We start from the raw sequence: 23,651 nt of genomic DNA on the forward strand, positions 1-23,651 counted from the left end.
CCGTAGGTTTCCCAAAACCTACGGTTTTATAGCTTACAAATGATTTTTTTTTTTTACAAAACATGAAACAGTAGACGATATGGCGAAACAATAGACGATTTTAGAAACCTACGGTTTCGTGGGCTATATTTAGACATTTACTAATTTTTGGCTAAAAATTGATAATCACTTCAAAACAAATATTTATAATGTCTTTCTCAAAAAAGCTTAATCCCTAACTAAAAATATTACTTTAAATAGAAAATGTAACGTTAACCTGTTGATATTCAAACAATGATCAATGTATAGTGTTCGATATCTCAGTAGTGACGAAGAAATCCGTGCAGTAGTGCATCATCCTCGATATCTAGAGAGAGAAAGTTAATACTTTTAGAGAGAGAGAGAGGGAGAGAAACACACAGTGAGAGACTTGCCGGCTATCCATCTTCGTCCATTCCGTCACCATTTGGCGGAGAAACCCTAGCTATCTTGTGCTGATCGGCTGTCATTTCGTCCCTGTTCTAGTCATTCGGTAAACTATTTATACTTGTGTTTTCTGTTTCTTTTATCATTCAAAAAAATTGTATGCGAGTTGTTGATATTAACGACTCATTTGTGTAAATTAGGTTTGTAATTCAGTCACTGGTTTTAGCCTCGATCCTCAGTAGTTAGTAGTGCTCTTAGGGTTTCTTCATCCCATTTTTACATTTATATAAGGCATTTTGTCATCTGTTCAACTCGGCTAATTGATAGTATTGAAGATTTTGGGGGAAGTGAAAAGAAATGAGTGAATCTGAGGAAGGCAACCAAAGGCTACAATCGTCATTTGGTGCTTCATCATCATCAGTCCCTAAACTGCAATCACATATTCCTTTCAATCATCCTGATATTCGTGCCCAAATTACACAATTTCCCCCAAATATTAACATTGAAAACACCATTAAAAGAGTCGGAATGCCTCAGTCTCATCCACAAATGCCTCCCCTTTCACCTTCCTCACAGAATCTAACTCTTGCTACTGGTGCTTCCCATTCAAGAACTTTATCACAGCCCTCGTATTTCTCACTTGACTCTTTACCCCCTTTGAGCCCTTATCGGGACCCCACTTCTGCACTCACATCCGATCAAATGGTAGGTGATCATGAGAGCCTTCCACTTCCACCTCGTAAGACACACAGGAGATCAAACAGTGATATTCCATTCGGTTTTTCAACTATCTTACAATCATCACCACCATTGATCCCATCATCAAGAGGTTTAAAGGGATTAGAAGTCAAACGTGAATCAAATTGGGAGAGAAACGGTAGTGAAAGCAAAGTTGGAGAGAAGAATTCAGAAGGTGAAGTCGCAGATGATTTCTTTTCAACTTACATGAACTTAAATAATCTTGGTAGACTAAACTCCTTTAGAGGTGAAAACTGTGAAGATTTGGATAGCAGAGCTAGTGGTACAAAAACTAATGGAGGTGATAACAGTGATAATGAAGCTACAAGCAGTAACAATATGCAGCAGAGGTTAGGAGTCACTTTAGTTACTGATAAAAAAGAAGGGGTTAAACGTAGTGCAGGTGGAGAAGTTGCTCCAACTACAAGACACTATAGAAGTGTCTCCATGGATAGCATTATGGGAAAGATGAACTTTGCAGATGAATCAGTTAAGCTGTTGCCTTCTTCTGGAGGGCAAATCGGTAAATTATCACCATGTGATTCTATCGATCCAAATTCAGAAACTTTTAGGTTAGAGTTTGGAAATGGTATGTTTAGTGGCACTGAGCTCAAGAAAATCATGACTAATGAGAATCTTGCAGAGATTGCTTTGACTGATCCAAAGAGAGTCAAAAGGTATATAACTTTCTTCAACTTATATAGATTTTCAAAGATACCCTTTATATTTATTATTTTTACAAATTTGTCTTGTATCCTGTTTGTTACAATAACTTTGTGAATTATGTTATTAAACAGTTATAACTTATAACTAAATAAACTATTCATATATAATTAATCTGAATTAATTACTATATTATTAAAACGTAAGTTTTATCTAATAAAAGGTTACATGTATAACACGTATTTAAATAAATATTATACATACATTATAGAAATATTACATGTACGTTTGAAGAAATATTACACATATTTAAAGAATATAACACATATTTAAAGAAATATAACAGATTTATGCTTTGGACTAATTATCCCATACATGATCAATTAACACATTTTTTGTAGGCTGAAATTAATATATAAGTCAATATTCGGTTTTGATTAGATTCTGTATTGTATAATATGCCAGTTGTGTGTTTTATACTTATATTATTATTATACTAGTTTATAAATGTCACTTTTTTGTTTTTATTAAGTATGTTATTGTGTTTTAAATTGTTAAAACTATCTTAATTTCTATAATAAATTCAAAACATAAATGTTAATAATAGTAATAATAATAATAATATATAATTAATGAATATCAATTTAATACATAACATAATATTACAAGTAAGTATCATTATATCTAAAATATAACTATACTATTAAATTACCTAGCAATGTATAAATTCAAACTTGAAGGACCAAATTGTATACATGAAAGTTTCAACACCAAAATGATATAGTATGCCATGTTGGTGCTACAAATAGTGTTGGGTAAATGGGATTTGGTGTTAGATAGCTTAAAAAATCGAATCTATTTTGTTTTCAAGGTCCATTAGGTCTTTATTATTATTATTTTAAATATTCGACAGATAATCAACCATTTAACTAAAAAGGTATAAAAACATTGTCATCTTCATTAGGATTTTGGCAAACCGGCAGTCAGCTGCTCGATCTAAAGAAAGAAAAACGCGTTACATCACAGAATTGGAAAACAAGGTTCAAACCTTGCAGACAGAAACAACAACGTTGTCTGCCCAGCTTACATTGTTTCAGGTGGGACTAAATGCCTTTTTATATTTAAAAAAATAAAAAAATCAGTGTCAGTGTTAATTTTTATTGATTTAATTTCCTTTATTACCAGAGAGATTCGGCGAGTTTGACTAGTCAAAATAACGAGTTAAAGTTCCGTCTACAAGCAATGGAACAGCAAGCCCACCTCCGGGACGGTATGTCTAAAATCCCATCTTTGACGCATATTATATATAATATATAGGGGTATTTTGGGTATTTGACATTTTAGTTTTCTCGGCAGCCTTAAATGAGGCGTTAACTGCTGAAGTTCAACGTTTGAAGATTATGAGTATGGAGCAAAATGGAGATGCTGCTAAGTTTTCTCAGCTATCACTTGATACTAGACTTTATCAGTTACATCAAGATACTTAGTTAACTTTATATTTATCTCAATAATCAGTTTTCTTTGTAAAACTACTGCCGGGTCCAGACCCTTAGGCTTCTAGCGAGGTGCAAATTTTCACATAGGGACCAGTTGGATTTTTTTATTTAAGATTCATTTTTTGTTGTAAGTCTATCTATACACAATTTCATTTGTTTTTTTAATAGAATTATTTACATTGTTTGTAAATTTATAAAAATAAATAATGATGACGTTTTTTTTTTTTTTTTTTTTTTTTTTTTTTGTAGTTTTTAATACTTATAGAGCAATAATGTAACTTTTGCTTCTTGTCCGTTTTGTTAGTACTTGGTTGATAATGTTTGGGAAAATGACCTATTAGGGTAATGAACTTTGGTTTTTGTTCATGCTTAGTCATTTTTTGTACCCATTTATCATTTAACTTGTTTTAGGTGTTCATAAAATACCATTGCAGCTTGCTATGAAGGTTTCCAGTGACTTTGCCATCTCCAACGACTCTCTGGTCATTTTCTCCAACGAGTCTCCGGCTAACATGAGTTTTCTGGTCAAACATGAATTTTTCGGTCACCTTCTTCGGCTAGGTATGAATTTTCAGGGAAGAACACACATAAAAACCAACGAGTTCGGCCTTCAATGTTCAATTTGGGTCCGATCCGTGGGTTTAAAGTCAAATGAAGATGAAGGGTTACAAAAATCGTTCATCAGTACCATAAGCATACTTCAAAATAAAATCAATCCCATATGTTTGTTTGAACTTTGATCGCTTTAAAATCGATGAAGATGAAGGATTTAAACTCGAAATGAGTTCGATCCTTGTCTGGGTTTCTTCATTAGAAACAAAATTGATCTCGGATGTGTGTTTCAAATTGTTTATCAGAAGAACCGAACTCTAACTTCAAAAACAAAATTGATTCCAAATGTGTGTTTGAAGGGTTTAAACTCAATGAAGATGAAGGGTTCAAGAAACGAGATCTGAAAAATTTACCATGGATGAACTTGAAATCTGCCATATAAGAACTTGATTTCACATGTGTGTTCCAAAACCATGGATGAACTTGATTTTACATATGTTTAAGATGTGTGTGTTCTAAGAATTTGCCATTGATGAACTCAAAATCTTCCATGTATGACCAGTAAAATTTATGTTTGTTTGGCCAGAGACTCGCCGAAGAAGATGACCAAATTTATGTTTGTTTGGCCGGAGACTCGTCGAAAAAGATGACAAGAGAGTCATCGGAGATAACAAAGTCGTCGGAAACCTTAATAGCATGTTGCAATGATATTTTGTGAACACCTAAAACACGTTAAATGGTAAATGATATACAGAAAAAAAAAAAAAAAAGATTAAACATGAACAAAAACAAACTTTTGTTCCTCTAATAGGTCATTTTTGATAATGTGTCTAAGTCATAATGTTTATTTATGTTACTCTTACACAATGCCATTGATTTTTGTTCTCTTCAATTTTTTTAGAATGTCATGCTCTTCACAGTATGGTATGGTGGTTTGCTAACCATAGGATTTACACTATAAAAATGTTTTGGTTGTTAAAAAACCCTATCATGTTATTACAATGGTAATTTTCAAATTGTAAATGATGTTGAGTTTGAGGCTATGATTATGCACTTTTGGTATATAAGAAAAATGATGCGAAAAAATTGTTAGTTAGGCATGCCAAGAAACTATTATAGTAAGTTTTATGTTTCTGATAAATGTCGAAAAGAAGGATATCATATGACTTGTTACTAGTGGATTAATGGGTGACCTTGGGATGTAAAATGGATGTGGACTCGCCATAACATCTTAGGCTACATAGAGTGGGCTCGGAAGGAGTTCTACACTCGTCACATGTATTCGGCACACACCGTGCCACCAACTTAGCATGCCAAACTTAGCATGCCAAGTACTGTGGTTGAACTCGATAGTGTGCTATCGATGAGAGAGAGTGAGTTTTTTTTACCATTTTAGAAAAATACCACATTTTTCGAAAAAAAAAAACCCAATTTTCAAAATGTAACTGTTTTGTTTTTCAAAATTTCAATTTTTAAACCATTCATCAACCACTATAAAATCTTTATTTTCTACCACATTCAAACTTCTTAATTAATCTCTCCCAACCTTCTTTATTTTCCACCACCTTCAAATCATCTCCATCTCTTAACATGGCTCGAATTTGGAGCACGAATGAAGATATCATTTTGGCTCGTGTATGTGTCGATATAACTGAAGATCCAAATCACATCAACTTCACCACTGGGTCTTCTTTCTAGAGATTAATCACCCAACGCTATAACTGCGGAGTAGGTGAAGGGCACCACCCCAAATGGAGAAAAACAAATGCAGTGGTAGTACAATTTCACATTGTGTTTCGTAGGGTGAGGCGTAGGGATGAGATTTAAAACCGGAACCAAAACCAAAACAGTTAGAACTAGAATATATAGAACTGGATCCAGTTCTGGGTTTAAAGAATGAATTTATTCGGGTTCCGGGGTAATCCAGATTTGGGTTCATCCGGTCTGGGTAAATCGGGTTTAAGAACCGGAACCGGAACCACTTTTAGGGGCCGAAACCGATTTTTATGAAATGTTTAAAATATGCATATCTCATTCATTTCAAGTCGGATTGACATGAGGTGTTTTCCAACATGTAGATGTAGTTTAGACTTTGTATATGATTTTAGACTATAAATTTTTCATTTTTAGGGTAACGTCCCAAAATATGATCCAAAAATTTCATTTTTAATTTAATAAAAAGAGTATTCCAAAAACATCATCGATGCAATCCAAACAAAATAAGTGTATCAAACATCATCTCAAATCAGAGTAAATCACAAAAGCGGAACTATGTGGTGTGTGTAATGCAGCCATCCCGAGCTCTTCACCTTGGAACCAGAAGTACTTGAAACATAAACTGAAAACCGTAAGCACAAAGCTTAGTGAGTTCCCCAAACTACCCCATATCATACATAATAAATCACATACTAGGCCCCCGCTCGGTATACAAATCTGTTATTCTTAGGCCCCGCTTGACATCAGGCCCTGCCCACTCTACATATACAATATATATCACAATCATGCTAACACATACAATGATCATAAAACAATAGCATACGGTTCAATCATTGGGCCTCGCCCGACATCGAGCCTCGCTCGGAATACATAACACATGCAAGGGCACACAGACTCCTAGCATCCTAACATAAACAATACGGGTCGTCATTGGTGCCTTAGACCCGCTAAATCCAGTGAAGAAACTCACCTCAATTGACAAATAAAAGATCCAACACTCGCTGCTGCTGCGAACCGACGAATCCCCGAGCTATCAATACTAAATAACATCCAATTAATAATTGGATTCCAATCCAAAGCTATTAGTCCATAATTAGGGTAAAAATACCATTTTACCCCTGACCCAGTTTGGACCAATACTTAGGCCCAAACCTATAATCTAAAAGGCCTAAAATCCAACTAATCGTTTAAGGCCCATACTTGGCTCAATCTTCCAAATTGGGCCCAAACCCTTGCATGGGCCTTACCCTAAAGCCCACCCGTTCTCCTTGTCCAAAACACTTACACTAAAATGGCCCAACAAGAACCCAAACACTTAAGCCCAACCTCGAAGCCCAAAACATAAAACCTAACAGACTAAGTATGCATGGCGTACTTAGTTGTACGCTAAGCATACACGCTAAATGGCTTATATGCCACGCGTACAGACTTTTAAGCCCAACGTACTCACCCATTAATCCAAAAACCACTTTAAGCACTTAATGCTTAAGGTCAGAAGTCCAAACCACGAATCTAATCCTTAATAAGCGTCTAGAACCATAAAGTCACTGACTTGGTGACTTTGCATGCCCCAAAAGGACCTAACCTCAAGATATAGCACTTTACTTTAACTAAATGGACACAATCTCGTGCATGGGTGATTCTAAACCCTAAAGGTGCCAACTTTTTGGACATTGAACCTCAGAAACACCAAGAGTGGCAAATCATAGATCCTGGAGTGGTGTCAAATCACTAGATCTCATTCATGAGGCCAAAAAGAGCCCAAAACTCATATAAACTAGATCTAAGCTTCTAATGAGCAAGATCATAGCTTTTAATCTCAAACAAGTTGGAAATGGAGTAGAGAATCAGGATCCACAAGCTCTTCCTTGATCAACAACCTGGCACCAAACTCCTTCTTGATAATCAACCAAAACACGCCAAAAAGCACACAATGAGCTCAAAAACACAATGGAAAGGTATAGGATTTCGAAATGAGGTTATAAGGTCAGTGGAGGCTGAGAAATGAGGGTAAAATGAGCCATAAATGAGATTATATAGTGTGTAACCCTATAAATTAGGGTTTCACTAAATGGAACGTACGCCCCGCGTACACGTCTGGAGTCCCGATACCACCTCGAATCAGTACGCTAAGCGTACTATGTGGTACGCCCCGCATACTCGCTTTATAGCTTGTACGCTAAGTGTACCATGTGGTATGCCCTTTATGTGTCCAACAGATGTTAAAACCCTAGATCTAGGTTTGTATGCGTGGATTTGAGATTCTAAGGCTTTTTGGACAAGATCCATGTCTTATAGGAATTAGGGTTTTTTCTAAACCCTTTTAGAAGACTTATGGATGGGTAAACTTGGAAAATTTACCCTTATAAAGGCCTTTCCAGTGGGCAAGCAAACTAAGAACCTTGGATCTAGAAGATAGGGGATTAATCTGTTAAAGATGGCCAAACAGACAAAAGAACTCGTCGAGTCCATAAGGGAACTCGACGAGTCGTGTCGTGTTGTCCCGATTTCAGCTAGTAGAACTTGACGAGTCTGTAGAGGGACTCGATGAGTGGATGAGGCAAGTCGCGACTGAACAGCTCGATAGGACTCGGCGAGTTGAGTCGCGATTTCAGGATTTTTGAGTTATAGAACTCGACGAGTCGAAAGGTTGAGTCGGCGAGTTGGTCAACCTAGAATGTTGAATTTGACCAGAGTATTGACTTTGACCAAGGGTAAAATGGTCATTTTACCCTATGAAGAGTTATCAGTTTTTGATTAAGCGTTATTATGGAATTTATAGCCGGAGAGTCGTCGGAGCAGCAGACAGGGATTCCTCACTCGAGTTTTCAGTAGTCAGTCGTACATTGTGAGTTTCCCTTCAGTAGGAACGGGTCTAAGGCACCAAGGTCGGCCCGTAGTATGATATGTTAGTAGCTGAGTGTGGGCGAGGCCCGTATCTCACAGTTCAATTTGATTATGGATATATGCCTGACTGATATATTTAGTTATACTTGTTGTCTGTATGATACTTGTATATTTGTTTAGTAGTTGAGTGTGGGTGGGGCCTGTATCTCATAGCAGCTGAGTGTGGGTGGGGTATGTATCTCATAGTAGCCGAGTGTGGGCGGGGCCCGTATCTCGAAGTAGCTGAGTGTGGGCGGGGCCTATATCTCAGAGTCAGCAGAGTGTGGGCAGGGCCCATATCTCCCAGCTAGTAGAGTGTGGGCGGGGCTCGTATCTCTTAGTTGCATGTTATATGTGGTAGTTTGGGGAGACTCACTAAGCTTCATGCTTACGGTTTTTAGTTTTGGTTTCAGGTACTTCCACTAGCAAAGGGAAGGGCTCGGGATGATCGCATGACACACACCACAGTTTTTAGCCTGTGATGTTTAGACTCTGACATTTTTATCATATGGTTTTGTCATAATATTTGATATGATGTTTTTACATGGTTTTCTTTATGATTATGGATGATTTATGGTTTTAATAATGTTTTGAAACGAAAATTTTGGACCGTATTTTTGGGATGTTTCAACCGATCACTGCTCTAAAAGCTGTCTCTATCGATCACCTATACAATTAACAGGAACTCAAGTCTCAAACTATAATCAAATTACCCAAAATGCCCTTAGGTCAAACTTGGTCAACCCTGGTTAAAGTCAAAGTCAACATTCAAGGTCCAAAAGTCAATATTTCCTTCCTAGCAGAGTATGCCCTGCATACCAAGAGAGTACGCCCAACGTACTCTGATGTTGACCATAAGTGGGGCGCTGATTTCGTACGCTCAATGTACCGCGCCAGGTACACCCAGCGTATGCAGCCCAGTCCCAAAAGTTCATTAAGAGCTTATTCCATTAAGCCCTTACGTGCAAAATTCAGATCCAAGCCCAAAATGATATCCTAAGTCATAAAGTTTCCAACTATACGACTTTGCATGGCAGATCACATTTTTATGGTTCATAATAGTTCCATAATGCTCTAACATCCATAAAATTCAAGCCAATTTCAAACATTTTAAATCATTCAAAAACCGATTACTATTACAAACATGTTTTCAAAATGGTTTAATGTCAGAGTATCCTAGAATCAAATCGTAAAAACATAAGGAGGTGTATGATCACGTCTTCGCCTTTCCGCGATCATCAGAAGTACCTAAAACAAAATCAACAACTGTATGCCCGAAGCTTAGTGAGTTTCCCCAAAATACCAACACCATACTATCATAATCATATCATATAAACAAACAGCATGCATAATGAGCCATCAACCTGACTGGACCGCCTCGCAGGCCTTCAGTCTATTTGGACCGCTCTCCGAGCCTTCGGCACGTCTGGACCGCCTCTTCGGGCTTTCAGCCTATCCGGAATGCTCGTCGGGCCTTTGGCCTGACTAATATGCCCTCCCAGGTCTGAAGTCTATTCGGTCCGCCCAGGGTATGTTGACCTTCAGCACAAAGCAGGTCCGCCTCAATCCAACCCCAATCAAACAATTATGTGCACATAAATATCATACGCTAGCATGTATATAACAGTCAAAACGATCTAATAGATCGCTAATCATAGCAACATCCTATAACCAGGATACCGACCTAACCGGTCACTAACATAACATTATCCTATATACTAGGATACCAACCTAATCGGTCTCTAACATAGCATTATCCTATATACCAGGATATCGACCTAACCAGCTCACTAAGCATATCACCATCCTAACTACTAGGATGTAAATCAATAAGCATATCATGCAATAAACCCGGATACAAATCCAAAAAGGGGCGTCATTGGTGCCTTCGACCCTGTTAGTATAGTGAGGACAACTCACCTCACAAGTAGCGGAATGATAATGTCAAATTCCTCCAAATACAACTCTAACTCTAACACCTACATCCACGAATCATCCACTTCCATAAATTCCCAAATTTCTAAAATACCCCCAGAAGTCAAACTGGTCAACCCTTGGTCAAAGTCAATGTCAACAGTCAAGGTCAACAGTCCATGTTGACCCAACTCGTCGAGTGCAGCTCACTGACTCGTCGAGTCCTTCCATAACTCGAGAAATCGTGAAAACCCTAGTTGACTCGCCGAGTTTCCAGACAACTCGTCTGTAACACCCCAAATTTCTAATGTTCAATGAAGGGCCAAAAGTGTAAATTTAGGAAAGGGACTCGACGAGTAGGTCCGCTTACTCGCCGAGTCGGAGCGGGATTCTGTCGCGGTTTAAGTGGCCAACTCGCCGAGTCGGCGGCTTGGACTCGACGAGTTGGTGCTGAAGAGAGAAAACCCTAATCTCGGGGGTTGTGCCTTATATAAAGCACATTATAACCCACCCTCAGCCTCTTGGCTACCCTTTTGAGATCCAAAAACCCTAAATCGTGAGGGAGAGCCCTTGGAAGCAATTTGGAGCATAGATAAGTGATTTTGGTGGAAAGGGCTTGAAGATCAAGAGGTTTGCTGCAAAGGAGGGGTGTAGATCCGGGATCTACTTCAGTTAGAGCTTATATTGGAGGTAATAATCTGTTGTTTGGGCTCTTTTGCATCTAGATCTATTATCATGTGAGATTTGGGGCATTTTTGGTATGATTAAGAGCTATTTCGAGTTAGAGGCTTAGATCTGAGGTTGCTACTTCAGATCTAGGCTTGTGATGGTCCATAATGTCGTAAAGTTTCAGTCATTGAGTTGTTGGTGAAGCCCCTTTGTCTAAAACCCAAGCCCTAGTGTGTTTTGGGCCTATATCTCCTTGGTTTCACGTAAAGTTTGCAACTTTATGTGAGGGTTAGATTGTAGAAGGGTGGATCTATGGATTGGAGCCCCTGCATGGCTCGAAAAGCCTATGTATGGATTGAGAACTGAAGAGACTCGGCGAGTCACATGGGTGTACTCGACGAGTTGTATGAACATGTGCATGGACTCGACGAGTCTGTTGAAGATTGCCTTGGACTCAGCGAGTCTGTTCTTGGACTTGGCGAGTCGGGTCGTAGAACCCCAACCTCTTTTGGTTAAAGCTTTGGATTAGTGAGTCGGTTGGCGACTTAGTGAGTTGGACAGGATGGAATTCCGAGATCGTTCAACTCGACGAGTCTTGGGGCGATTCGGCAAGTTGAGTCGTGTTGTGGGAGTTTCCTGAGTATAGGAACTCGACGAGTCGACGGGTTGACTCGGCGAGTAGAGTCAACCAGGAAGGTTGACTTTGACTGAGGACTTTGACTTTGACCAAGAGTTGACCAGTTTGATTTCCTAGGGTATTTTGGTATTTATGGAATTGGTTCTTTGGTAGTGTTCTGTGGTGGAGTTTGTGTCGGTGGACGGAGCAGCTTGGTCTTATCTCGTCATTCGGCAATTGCAGGTGAGTTATCCTTACTATATCGACAGAGTCTATGGTACCAAGGCCGGCCCTTTATCGGATGGAAATCCGGGTATTGTTGTTATGTTATTGCTCTGCTAGATCTGCATCCTGGTATTTAGGATGGTGTTGTGTTAGTGACTTGGTTAAGGTCGGTACCCGGTATTTAGGGTAATGTTATGTTAGTGACCTGGTTAAGGTCGATACCCGGTATATAGGGTAATGTTATGCTAGTAACCGGTTAGGTCGGAATCTTGGTTAGGATGTTGATATGCTATGTGATTTGTTAGACTGTTTGTCTGGTTAAGGATTTGTTATGTGATTAATTGTTGTATGTGCACATGGTTGTTTGACGGAGGTTGGGTTGAGGCGGGTCTTGCTTTGTGCTGTAGGCCAACATACCCACGGCGGACCGGATATTCCGAAGGCCTAGCGAGCGGTCCGGATAGGCTGAAGGCCCCAGGAAGGTGGACCAGACGTGCCGAGGCTCGGAGAGTGGACTAGGCCGACTGAAGGCCCGGTGTGGGCTAACCAGTCATACTGTAGACTCAGAGGGTGGACTGGGTGGATTGAAGGCCCGGTGCGGGCGGACCAATCACACTGTAGACTCGATGTACATAGCTAGACTCGGAGGGTGGACCAGGTGGACTGAAGGCCCGGTGTGGGCGAACTAGTCACACAGTAGACCCGATGTGCATGGATGTTCTATTTGTGATATGTTATGAGTATGTTTATGTGTGGTTGGTATTTTGGGGGTAACTCACTAAGCTTTCGGGCTTACAGTTCAGTGTATTGTTTCAGGTACTTCAAGAGATCGTGACAAGGTGAAGACATGATCGTACCGCTCCTCATGTTTTATGATTTATGTGATATGGTTCTCGGAGATACTCTGATGTTTAAATTATTTTGAAAACAAGATGTATGAACTTAATGGTTTTTGAATGAGATAAAATGTTTTAATTTGGCTCAAATTTTATGGGTGTTACATCGTCGAGTCCATGCGTGTCCAAATGTTGGGAAAACCCTAACTGACTCGTCGAGTTGTCTCACTGACTCGCCGAGTCCATGCAGAAACCCACCATGGCCAATCTTCATCCGACTCGTTGAGTTGACCATGCAACTCGTCGAGTCCCTTCAGTCCATTTCTCATTTAGACGATTTTAAGCTACCCCAAAGCTCCAAATTGCAAATCTAACCTCTTAGGGGATGGTTTCCACGTAAAGTTGCAAACTTCACATACATGCATGGTCCTAAATGCCAAAACCAAGCTAAGGGAAATGTTTAACCCAAAGAGAAAGGCCAAAGCTTGCTAAATCTGGTAACTTTATGACTATAGGGACTTAGAGGAGTCTAGATCTAAAGTTACAACTTCATATCATGCCCAATACCCGAAATAACCCACAACCAACTAGAAAATGGTCCTAAACCTTTACATGAAGAGATCTAGCTAAAGATAAGTCAAGTTAATGACTTGTTACCTTCAAAGTGATGCCAAGATGAAGTAGAGTCAGATCCATAAGCTTATCTTTGCTCGAAGCTCCTTAGACTTCAAGCCTTCTTCACAAAATCCACATTCCAAGCTTCTTTACACACAAAATTGGAGAGTAGGCGAGATTGGGGTTTTCTGAGCTTAAGAGGGACAGTAAGGGAGGCTAATGACCCTTTAAATAGGGTGCAAAACCCTAGAAAGTAGAGTTTCATTTTCCAGCTCCTACTCATCGAGTTGGGGTCCTCCAACTCGTCGAGTAGACCCCTTAAATGCACGTGGTCTGAATCGTTTCTACACGATGAGTTCAGTTGGGGCATCCAACTCGTCGAGTAGGTATAAGAGCATGACTATAAACTTTAAATTTTATACTTGGGAGTCGAGATGTTATAATTACAAGAGAGGGTGTTGGAGAGGTGGAGGGTCAGAATGGAGTGAGTTTGGGGAAGTTAAGGAGCTTAAATATGGATCAAACCACAAAAATAAGGTTTGGGAACTAATCGCGTATGCCCAACGTACTCATTTTACGTCCAGCGTACTCAGGTATACTTAGTACGCACAACGTACTCAGTTTACACCCAACATACACAGCTGACCCAAAAATCATCCTAACTTCAAATGGTCATAACTTCTTCGTTCCAATTCTGTTTTCGATGTTCTTTATATCCACATAAATGTATTGAAGAGCTCTACAATATTATCTAAATATCTTAGACTAAAAACTTGTCGAACAAAAATCCATATTTCATGGAAGAACACTGCCTATGACTTTTCCCTTTCTACCATTTGGCCCAAAACTCAATTCAAGGGTTAAATTTATTAACCAACATTACCTCCTTCAACAAGGACTAAAATTTGCCTACTTAAGGCCCAAAGCCTTACACAATCAACTTCCGGCCCACAACCCAGAAATGGAAGGAAATAGGATGTTACAAAATATTTGGAAAATAACCTTAATATTTCACAGGTATAATTTGGGGGCAATTGTTAGGGGCAAGATCCTGGAGTCATATTCAACATCGTTAATATTCTTGAAGTCTAGGGATCCTTAAACATATCTCAAGATCCTAATTATTATCACTAATATTTCCTAACACTTATAACGAGTATATTCTTCTTTGTATTTCTCACATGTACAAAATTAGTCAACTCAAGACTCATTCTCAACTGAGAATCACTTCAAGCAAGCTTAAAACCCGAGAGTACCAAGTCAAACAACGTGCAAATACTTGTTCATGGGGGATCCCGAAAATTTCGGACTTCTTGTTAATTAGCTTAGACTATAAATAACACATGTAAATCGCACACTACACACACAATTAGCTCTACCATTACACTTGTACCCGTATTGTCTTCATCATCTCTGTAATCCAGATTAAAATCAATAAAAAGCAACAAGGCAGGTGATCATTATCACCTCCCAATGTTTTATGTCGGAGATCCTAAAAAGGATCAATGACTTTCATTGTAACTCATTTGTTCTACTTTGATCACTATTTTACACTTGTATCACACCAACATCACAACCTTTCATATAATTTGGTTGAATTATACTTAACCGATTTTTGACCAAAATATATATATATATATATATATATATATATATATATATATATATAAATTAATTTTAGTTTTAAATAGAAAAATGTTGTGCCAAAAGTGTCAAACCACCCTCCTGACAATCTTTTAAAGAGACGTGACGAGTGTGACGTGATGGTGATGTGATAGACAAAAATACGCGACAAAACTGACACCTTCATCTAGCTAATGGGTATACATGCATTGTATATAGGTAGCATGTTTTATAACATGTAAACAACATCCTTCTTGTGTTATGGTATGTTAAGGTGAAATGGAGTGAAAAAACTTGTTAATCCATCGACAATCCATAATGAACATCTCTTTCTTTTATATTATTGTTATATTAAAGAATTGGAAGTATTTTTGGATGGTAGAGTGATCAATATTTTCTAAGGTAAGTGGTTATGAAGTAGTGATAACTTGACATTTTAAAACAAAATCTACACTACAATGTCATTTTTCCTATAAATAAATGCACGAGACTTTGACAAAAATCGAAGGCCATTACTAACATTGATTTCATTCTCAACAACAAAACGTGTGACATAAATCTAACGTTTTCATCAGTGTAAAACTTTTTTGATAGATTTAATTTGTTAAAAAACCATTCTATAAAGCAAACGGATCCTAAGTTGAATTAATATAACTTTCAAACTTTGCATGTCTAAAAGAATAAAATTGAAGGTTTTTAAAAAGTGTTTCCTTAACTATAAATAAATGCATGAAACCGTTCGTGTATCAGATCCCAATTCCCAAAACGCAACATAACGGCTGGATCTTCCTGCACCCGCTATGCTCGCTGTTTCCTCACGTGCTTCCCCCGTGGCTTTTTGCTATTTATAATCCCAAATGCACCCACTAACTAAATTATCAATTTTTTTACAATAAATTTATCATCAAAAGTTTAAGAATATATAAATAAGATGACCACTATGATATACTCTCCTTAGTCCTAATTGTATGCTTAAGTAAGATTTTATGAGGCATTAGTGTATTAACATAATCATAATAATTATCTAATCACTAATGAGATAATAAATGTAAATTGTGGGACTAGACAAAAGGAAAAAGAAATAATTTGACAATAAGAATATTAATTGTACCAAAATGTTTTTATCATACTATATTCAAAGGAAATCATAATGATAATTATGACTTACGACTTATGAGAGTGAAATATAGCATTATTAAAGATTTTTAGAGTTAAACACACACATGATAAAAATGGAAGGTCCAGTAAATAAAATGGGTTATTTTTTTAAAATATTTGTAATGTTTACTTAACAGGTGAATGGTCACATTTTGATTGACCTAATTTGATTATGTAATTAAATTAAATTTAATCGCATAATGAAAATGTTAGTGCTAATAATATGGGATGAACAAGATATTAAACTATTCTATATTAACTTTTTACTAAAAGAATATATAATTTAATTTATTATAATAAAAAGTGGATGGAAATGAAATTTGTGTTTTTAGAAAGAATGCAAAAAGTTTAAGAGATCATGGAAATATTATTTTGATCAATACAACAAAAAAACCATAGCACAACGGTCACATGTACAGTCATTTCCACATGAACCCTTGTACTTTACTAATCTGTCATTTACTTCTCTTCTCCCCTTCTTAAACCCTTCACACAATTTCTCTCTCATTCAGAATTCCCCCAATCTTTCTTTTATCTAAAACCAATTCATTGTCTCGATTTCGATTTCAGTTTCATCTGTGCTATTCGATTTGTTAAATCTTGAAAATATGGCTAATCGAAAGATAATGGTGGAGGTTTGTAATGCAAAAAATTTGATGCCTAAAGATGGACAGGGGACTGCGAGTGCTTACGTAATCGTCGATTTCGATGGTCAGCGGCGACGGACGAAGACGATTTCCAGAGATCTGAACCCTCAGTGGGATGAAAAGGTTGAGTTTCTTGTTCATGATATTGCGTCCATGGCGACGGAGATTCTTGAGCTTAATGTTTACAATGATAATAAAAAAACCGGTAAGAGGAGCACTTTCCTCGGAAAAGTGAAAATCGCTGGAGGTACTTTTCCCAAGTGTGGGTCGGAGGCTTTGGTTTATTATCCTTTGGAGAAGAGGAGTGTTTTCTCGCAGATTAAAGGTGAAATCGGGCTTAAGATTTGTTATGTAGACGAAGAACCTCCAGCAGCTCCAGCGGCGGAAGAGCAAAAGCCTGAGGCGGCTGAAACACCGCCAGCAGCGACAGAGGAAAAGCCGCCGGAAGAGAAGAAAACAGAGGAGGAGACAAAAGCCGAAGAAAAACCAGCGGATGAAGGAGAAAAGAAAGAGGAAAAGCCGCCAGAGGATCAGAAAAAAGAAGAAGCTCCACCGGCGGCTCCCGCTACCCCATCCACTGATGCAGCGGCAGCTGCAACGCCACCTGCGCCACCTCCTCCTGTGGAGAATGCTGTAGCTCAGTCGCCTAAACCAAAACAGACTGAACAGAGCCTTCAGTTGGCCAGAAAACCGTCAAATATGAACTCTGATGCGGTTTCGCTTTCCAATCATCACCGTGGAAGCACCGCCTTCGATCTCGTTGATCGGATGCCATTTCTCTACGTTAGGGTTGTAAAAGCAAAACGAGCGGAAAAGGATTCCGACGACTCAACGATGTACTATGCGAAGCTAGCGATCGGAACTCACAGTATCAACATCAAAGCACAAGGTACAAGCAAAGATTGGGATCAGGTTTTTGCATTTGACAAAGAAGGTCTGAACTCAACCTCTCTAGAAGTTTCTGTATTCGATCAGAAGAAGAAAGTAGTGGAAGAAGGCAAAGAAGAAATCTTGGAGAGTTGTTTGGGAACGGTGACGTTTGATTTGCCGGAAGTACCAAAAAGAGTGCCACCAGACAGTCCTTTAGCTCCACAATGGTACACTCTCGACGGCTCACCGGAGAATTCTCCGGCAACTGATATCATGCTCGCCGTCTGGTTAGGGACACAAGCCGACGAGGCGTTTCAGGAGGCATGGCAATCGGATTCCGGCGGGTTGATTCCGGAAACCCGAGCCAAAGTCTACCTCTCTCCGAAGCTGTGGTATTTGAGATTAACGGTCATCCAAACCCAAGACTTGCAGCTAGGCTCGGGACCCGAGCCTAAAATAAAAAATCCGGAATTGTTTGTAAAAGGTCAACTCGGGCCACAGCTGTTTAAAACGAATCGGACAACGGTCGGGTCCTCCAGCACTTCGTCAAATCCTACGTGGAATGAAGATTTGGTTTTCGTCGCAGCCGAGCCGTTTGAGCCGTTTTTGGTGATCACAGTGGAAGATGCATCCAACGGTCAAACTGTTGGACATGCGAAGGTGCAGGTAGCTAGCATAGACAAGCGCACAGACGACCAGTCAACGCTTGGGTCAAGATGGTTCAATTTAGTTGGAGATGAAAGTAGGCCCTACGCAGGTAGAATTCATGTTGGAGTTTGTTTGGAAGGTGGTTATCACGTGCTTGACGAGGCAGCTCACGTGACCAGTGATGTCCGGCCCACCGCAAAACAGCTATCGAAACCACCAATCGGGTTGCTCGAGGTCGGAATCCGTGGGGCCACCAATTTGCTTCCGGTGAAAACAAAAGACGGTACACGTGGCACTACAGATTCCTACGTGGTTGCCAAATACGGACCCAAGTGGGTCCGCACCCGTACAATCCTTGATCGATTTAATCCACGGTGGAACGAGCAGTACACATGGGATGTATACGACCCATGCACTGTGCTGACGATCGGTGTGTTTGACAACGGGAGGTATCAAAAAGGTGAAGGAGACGACAAACCTAGTAAAGATGTACGACTCGGAAAGCTTAGGGTACGACTCTCGACTCTCGACACGAATCGTGTGTACGTGGGTTCATATTCGCTTATCGTGCTCCTCCCTGGTGGCGCCAAGAAAATGGGTGAGATCGAGATTGCAGTGAGATTCTCGTGTTCTTCGTGGATTAGTCTACTCCAAGCTTACTCGACTCCAATGCTTCCGCGGATGCACTATGTACGCCCATTGGGGCCTATGCAGCAAGATATGTTGAGGCATAATGCTATGAAGATTGTGATTGCAAGGCTGGCTCGATCTGAGCCAGCCTTGGGTCAAGAAGTAGTCCAGTTTATGTTGGATTCGGATACTCACACTTGGAGTATGAGGAGAAGCAAGTCAAATTGGTTTCGAATTGTCGGGTGTTTGTCAAAAGCAGCCACTTTGGCTAGGTGGCTCGAGTCGATTCGCACATGGGTTCACCCACCAACAACGGTTCTTGTTCATGTTCTTCTGATGGCTATAGTTCTGTGCCCACATCTGATCCTGCCCACAGTTTGCTTGTACGCATTCTTGATTATATCATTAAGATACCGATACAGGACGCGGGTCCCGGTCACAATGGACCCGAGACTCTCGCAAGTCGATTCGGTTGGGCCTGAAGAGCTTGATGAGGAATTTGACGGGTTTCCGAGTTTGAAATCAGCGGATCAGATCCGTATTCGGTATGACCGGTTACGGGCTCTAGCGGGTCGGGCTCAGACACTGCTTGGTGACGTGGCGGCACAGGGAGAGAGGTTGGAGGCGCTATGCAGTTGGAGAGACCCGAGGGCCACCGGAATATTTGTGGTGGTTTGTTTGTTGGCGTCAATGGTGTTCTATGTTGTACCATTTAAGGCTTTTCTTTTGGGGTGGGGATTCTTTTACATGCGCCACCCTCGGTTCAGGGGGGACATGCCGTCACTTCCAGTCAACTTTTTCCGGCGACTCCCACCACTTTCCGATCAGATCCTATAAACAGCTTTAATTATGTTAGGATGTTTAATTTAATTATTTGGATTGTTAATTTTTAGTAGCACCTTCTGTGCACTTCATTTAGATCAAGTGGGATTGTTATCTTCTGCAACCCTTTTATGGGCATAAATTCTTTAGTTTTTTGGCCTCTGCTTTTGTTTAAGTTCCTGATATTCTCGTGTAAAATTCAAGATTTGGCCCAATTCCATATGATATGACATGTTCATGTTGACACACCATGTTAGGTTAGAACTGAACAAAGATTCTAATTTTCTGTTTAATTCAAAAACATTGAATAAGACTCATTTGATATCTCAGTCTACACAAAAGACAAATATCCCCATCCTAAACCCAAAGACCCGCAAATAAAACCCTAAAGCCTAAGACTTGTTTGGAACAAAATAAGATAATAATCTCTCGTCCGTGCAAAGGACGAAAATGCCCCTAGTCATCATAATCATCAAAAAATAGTCCTAAAAAGCTTGTCTAATCCAGTCCAACCTTGTCTTGCATAACAAACATAGTTAGATTAGAGAACAAAAATAGTCCCACAAAAGAAGCTTGTAACTTATGATTCATATTAGTCGATTAACTGGCTGAATTAATCGGAGAACAAAACAATATTTGGGTATAAATGATATCAAATACAAAAAAATTGCAGTATTTAATTTTTTTTTTATATACTGCTATATCTATAACTTACTCTAAAATTTGATATCGTATTACTGTACAACACAATAGGGTAGGGTTTTTGTTGTCACACGAGAATCTGTGATTTGGCAGCACCACGAGAACATTTCGCCCTGCCTGTTTTGGTAAGAGCACAAACACATATTTCAAGAAGCTCATAGTCTTCTTCCCAAAATAAAAGAGATGCTTTTTCAGGATTTTCCAAAAGCATTTTAGATGTCAAAAATCCAGCAATTGTCCATGTTTGGTAAAGCCTAGATTGCTTCCCTATAAACTTTCCATTTCTTGTATCATAATACTCTGGCCAATGATCAGCATGCAATCTACTTTCAGCAAGATCCACCGCCTTTCTTGCTAATTCTATTCGCCCCATCTTGATACAAGCTAATGTGAACTACAATACACAAAAAAACAAAAAACATGATTCAGACATGACATAACAAGTTGTATTGTTTGTTGTAATGTCTAAGTGAAAATTACCTGCCATAGAAGAACTGGCCAGGAACCGCCATTGTGATAAGACCATGGTCTGCGATAATTCAAGAGCTTGTTAGTGTTTACTAAAACATTCGGAAGGGACCAAATCCGTAATTTTCAACAAACCACAAGGACGAAAATTGTAAAATATAATACTCGTGATAATCAAGAAAAGGAAGAAACTCACGTATTTTTCGGGTCACTACCAGTGATTATGCGCCACTCTTCATATTCCAAGGCAGGGTAACAGATCTTAACAGGCATGTTGCCAACAAGATCATCCCATTTGGATTCTATTAAGTTCAATATCGAATTGTTTTGTTTTGGAGTGGTCAAAGATGAAACTATTGACCAAATATTACCAAGTGTAAAAAATCTAAAATCCATATGTGCGGGTTGTAGATTGCCAATCATGTAACCTCCTTCTTCTGGGATCCAATCCATTAACCAATGAGGAATTTGTTCTGGATAAATGTTGAATTTGTTTGTTGCTTCTGTTGAATACTCTTCGGTTTTATATCGGTAAATTTCATTGATTTTCTTCATATCTATCCAATAATATTCTCTTATATGAAAAGATAATGCACTCAGTCTATTGTTGATTGTCCTCACCAAATTCTTGGATCCTTCATCTGATGCAAGCATCTCCCGTGCACACCTTAGGGCTGAGTAGAATAACGCCTGTAAGATCCAAGAAACACACAAAATAAGCCAAAAGAAAACAACAAATAGGAAATGACATGAATATTAGAAAAAGCTCACTTGGATCTCCAAAGGGTGTCCATGGATACCCATTCTTCGATCAATCATGCAGGAGCCATCAGTAACCAATAAAGAAGGAAACATATCAAAACCATCTGACAAACACAAATTCAAAATCAGTTTGATGCCTGTTTGAACATCGACCCTTTCTTGCATTGCGTAATCACCAGTGATCTTTGTGTATGCTCTCAACATGATAATCCACCATAATCCTGCATTAATTCATGAATCAATAATCCAATTGATTATAATCATAGTATATATGTTATGAAGGTAAGGTTTACCAGAATCAACAGGCGCAACACGGCCTATAGCAGATTCACCAAAATCAGGGTCTAAAACTTCTTCAACCTTGTTGTCATCAAGGGGAACAGTTCTTATTTTGAAACTTGCAGGCATCAATCCCTGACCTGGGCTGTAACAATCCACGGTTTTCTCCCAACTCTTAAGAAACAACGAAGAATCATCAATGGAGTTGGAAAGATTTGTGATTTTGGTATACGAACAACTATATACATATAATTGTATTCAAAATCGCCAAAATTACCTGTAATTGCAGAGTATGGAGGAGGAAGTTTCTAACGATTTCTCCTTCTCCCCTTAGCAAGAAAGCCAAAGCCGACGGGACGAAATCTCGAATGAAAACCTGATCGTAATTTAATGGCGTCTTATCTCCGGCATCATTGGCGGCCAACGTCCCCACCGGACTGCCGCAGTACGTTACAACTGACTCCTTCAACAACCGCCACGCTTCTTTCTCCGCCTCTGATTCTACCCTCTGTGTAGGATCTAGTGAGACTAAATTTTCATTTTGTACGTCATTCTTTAACCTAGATTCTTCCCCATCCCTATCTACGGTTTCATCTTTCTTCTCTACCACTACCGGCGTCTTTTCATCTAATTCATCAACACCCTGCACGTAAATCTTCTCGAAATTCTTGTCATTCACGCTAGTTTCTAATTTTGTTGAATAATCCGATACGTAACGAGGTTTACTGCTACCATTCTTGTTAGAACTACAACAGGTAGCGGGAAAAACTCTAGATTGGCCCCAATTTGGATTGGTAACAGAAAAGGGTTTCTGGGATTGATTTATACATCGTAATCCCAAAAATCGAGGTGGGGAGATATGGTGATTGCGAATTAACATTGGGGATTTGATGAATCCTAGAACGACGCTTCGGCTTTGAATTAAAAGCCTGAAACCAACCTTCATATTGTTGTAAACCTTGATTGCGTTCATAACAAAGAAAAGAGAAATTCAGATGAACGAACGAAATGGGTAAAATTGATGATCTTTTTCCTAAATCAAATGAAGAAATCGTTTATATATATAAATATAAATGTGGATTACATAGATTTTTGTGAATCTAAAAGAACCAATAATCAAATTGGTGAACTGCAGGAAATTACGGAGACGAAATTGTAGTGGTGGTGGGTGAGGGCGCCTGCGTAAAAGATTTTGTGGGAGAAGAAACAGAGAGGATTAAATGTATGGATCTGCAAGTAGGCGAGAGTTTCTTTTTGGGGGAGAAGTAAGAAAGCAAAATCTCTTGGATGCTTAAATATTTCCGTATTTGGTAAAAGTGTATTTTTTTTTTAAAATAAAAACCCATATGAAATTAATAGGACAAATGTAACAGAACCATTATATAGTTTCATTACTTTTTTCTGAAAAAAAACGTTTCCTAAAAAACCGATCTAAGGTATCTTGTTTTTCTGTTTTTGCCAAAATGGATTATAAAACTAGGACAATTTGTGCTGATGTGGAAATTGACTTGGTGAATTGTTGTTGTTGACTTGGTCAAATATAACTAAAATCCCTCTCTCTCCTCGCCACAATGGAAACAAAACTTCTTTGTCCAAAAAGATGAAATCTTTGGGTTCATGGAAGAGGAACAAGAAAATACTAGGTAATGCAATGTCTATCTTTATCCCGAAATCTTAATTCTAATCCTCATATCTATACTTATCACCATTC

At 38.9% G+C, this 23,651-nt stretch overlaps 3 protein-coding genes across 4 annotated transcripts; 2 read left to right on the top strand and 1 right to left on the bottom strand.

The window, feature by feature from the left end:
• Window positions 1–243: 243 nt before the first annotated feature.
• On the top strand, window positions 244–3,994 carry LOC111877103 (bZIP transcription factor 29). 2 transcript variants are annotated; one of them, XM_023873643.3, is made up of 5 exons: window positions 244–511; window positions 606–1,820; window positions 2,771–2,903; window positions 2,992–3,076; window positions 3,163–3,994. In XM_023873643.3, exons 2-5 carry the CDS (start codon window positions 763–765, stop codon window positions 3,291–3,293), a joined length of 1,407 nt encoding a protein of 468 aa, XP_023729411.1. In that variant the 5' UTR covers window positions 244–511; window positions 606–762; the 3' UTR covers window positions 3,294–3,994. The 2 variants fall into 2 exon arrangements, with proteins under 2 accessions (XP_023729411.1, XP_042756075.1); XM_042900141.2 differs by having other exon boundaries at window positions 244–1,820.
• Window positions 3,995–16,565: 12,571 nt separating this feature from the next.
• On the top strand, window positions 16,566–19,889 carry LOC111877102 (FT-interacting protein 7). The gene has a single exon (XM_052769265.1). It carries the CDS (start codon window positions 16,721–16,723, stop codon window positions 19,742–19,744), a length of 3,024 nt encoding a protein of 1,007 aa, XP_052625225.1. The 5' UTR covers window positions 16,566–16,720; the 3' UTR covers window positions 19,745–19,889.
• Window positions 19,890–20,287: 398 nt separating this feature from the next.
• On the bottom strand, window positions 20,288–23,284 carry LOC111877101 (alkaline/neutral invertase A, mitochondrial). The gene is made up of 6 exons (XM_023873640.3): window positions 22,218–23,284; window positions 21,955–22,114; window positions 21,671–21,882; window positions 21,096–21,589; window positions 20,912–20,960; window positions 20,288–20,825 (listed from the first exon to the last, which is right to left on the bottom strand). The coding sequence occupies exons 1-6, from the start codon at window positions 22,911–22,913 to the stop codon at window positions 20,499–20,501; spliced, it is 1,938 nt and encodes a 645-aa protein (XP_023729408.1). The 5' UTR covers window positions 22,914–23,284; the 3' UTR covers window positions 20,288–20,498.
• Window positions 23,285–23,651: the final 367 nt, after the last annotated feature.

This window comes from Lactuca sativa, chromosome 3, assembly GCF_002870075.4.
Source record: "Lactuca sativa cultivar Salinas chromosome 3, Lsat_Salinas_v11, whole genome shotgun sequence".
NCBI classification, from domain to species: Eukaryota; Viridiplantae; Streptophyta; class Magnoliopsida; order Asterales; family Asteraceae; genus Lactuca; species Lactuca sativa.

Excerpts from the sequence above, each read along its gene's own strand:
- LOC111877103 (XM_042900141.2), top strand. The coding sequence starts at position 763 with ATGAGTGAATCTGAGGAAGGCAACCAAAGGCTACAATCGTCATTTGGT. Across the intron at positions 2,904-2,991 it reads CCCAGCTTACATTGTTTCAG|AGAGATTCGGCGAGTTTGAC; the intron begins GTGGGACTAAAT and ends CTTTATTACCAG. Across the intron at positions 3,077-3,162 it reads GCAAGCCCACCTCCGGGACG|CCTTAAATGAGGCGTTAACT; the intron begins GTATGTCTAAAA and ends TTTTCTCGGCAG.
- LOC111877102 (XM_052769265.1), top strand. The coding sequence starts at position 16,721 with ATGGCTAATCGAAAGATAATGGTGGAGGTTTGTAATGCAAAAAATTTG.
- LOC111877101 (XM_023873640.3), bottom strand. The coding sequence starts at position 22,913 with ATGAACGCAATCAAGGTTTACAACAATATGAAGGTTGGTTTCAGGCTT. Across the intron at positions 21,590-21,670 it reads GACACCCTTTGGAGATCCAA|GCGTTATTCTACTCAGCCCT; the intron begins GTGAGCTTTTTC and ends TGGATCTTACAG. Across the intron at positions 20,826-20,911 it reads GGCCAGTTCTTCTATGGCAG|TTCACATTAGCTTGTATCAA; the intron begins GTAATTTTCACT and ends TGTGTATTGTAG.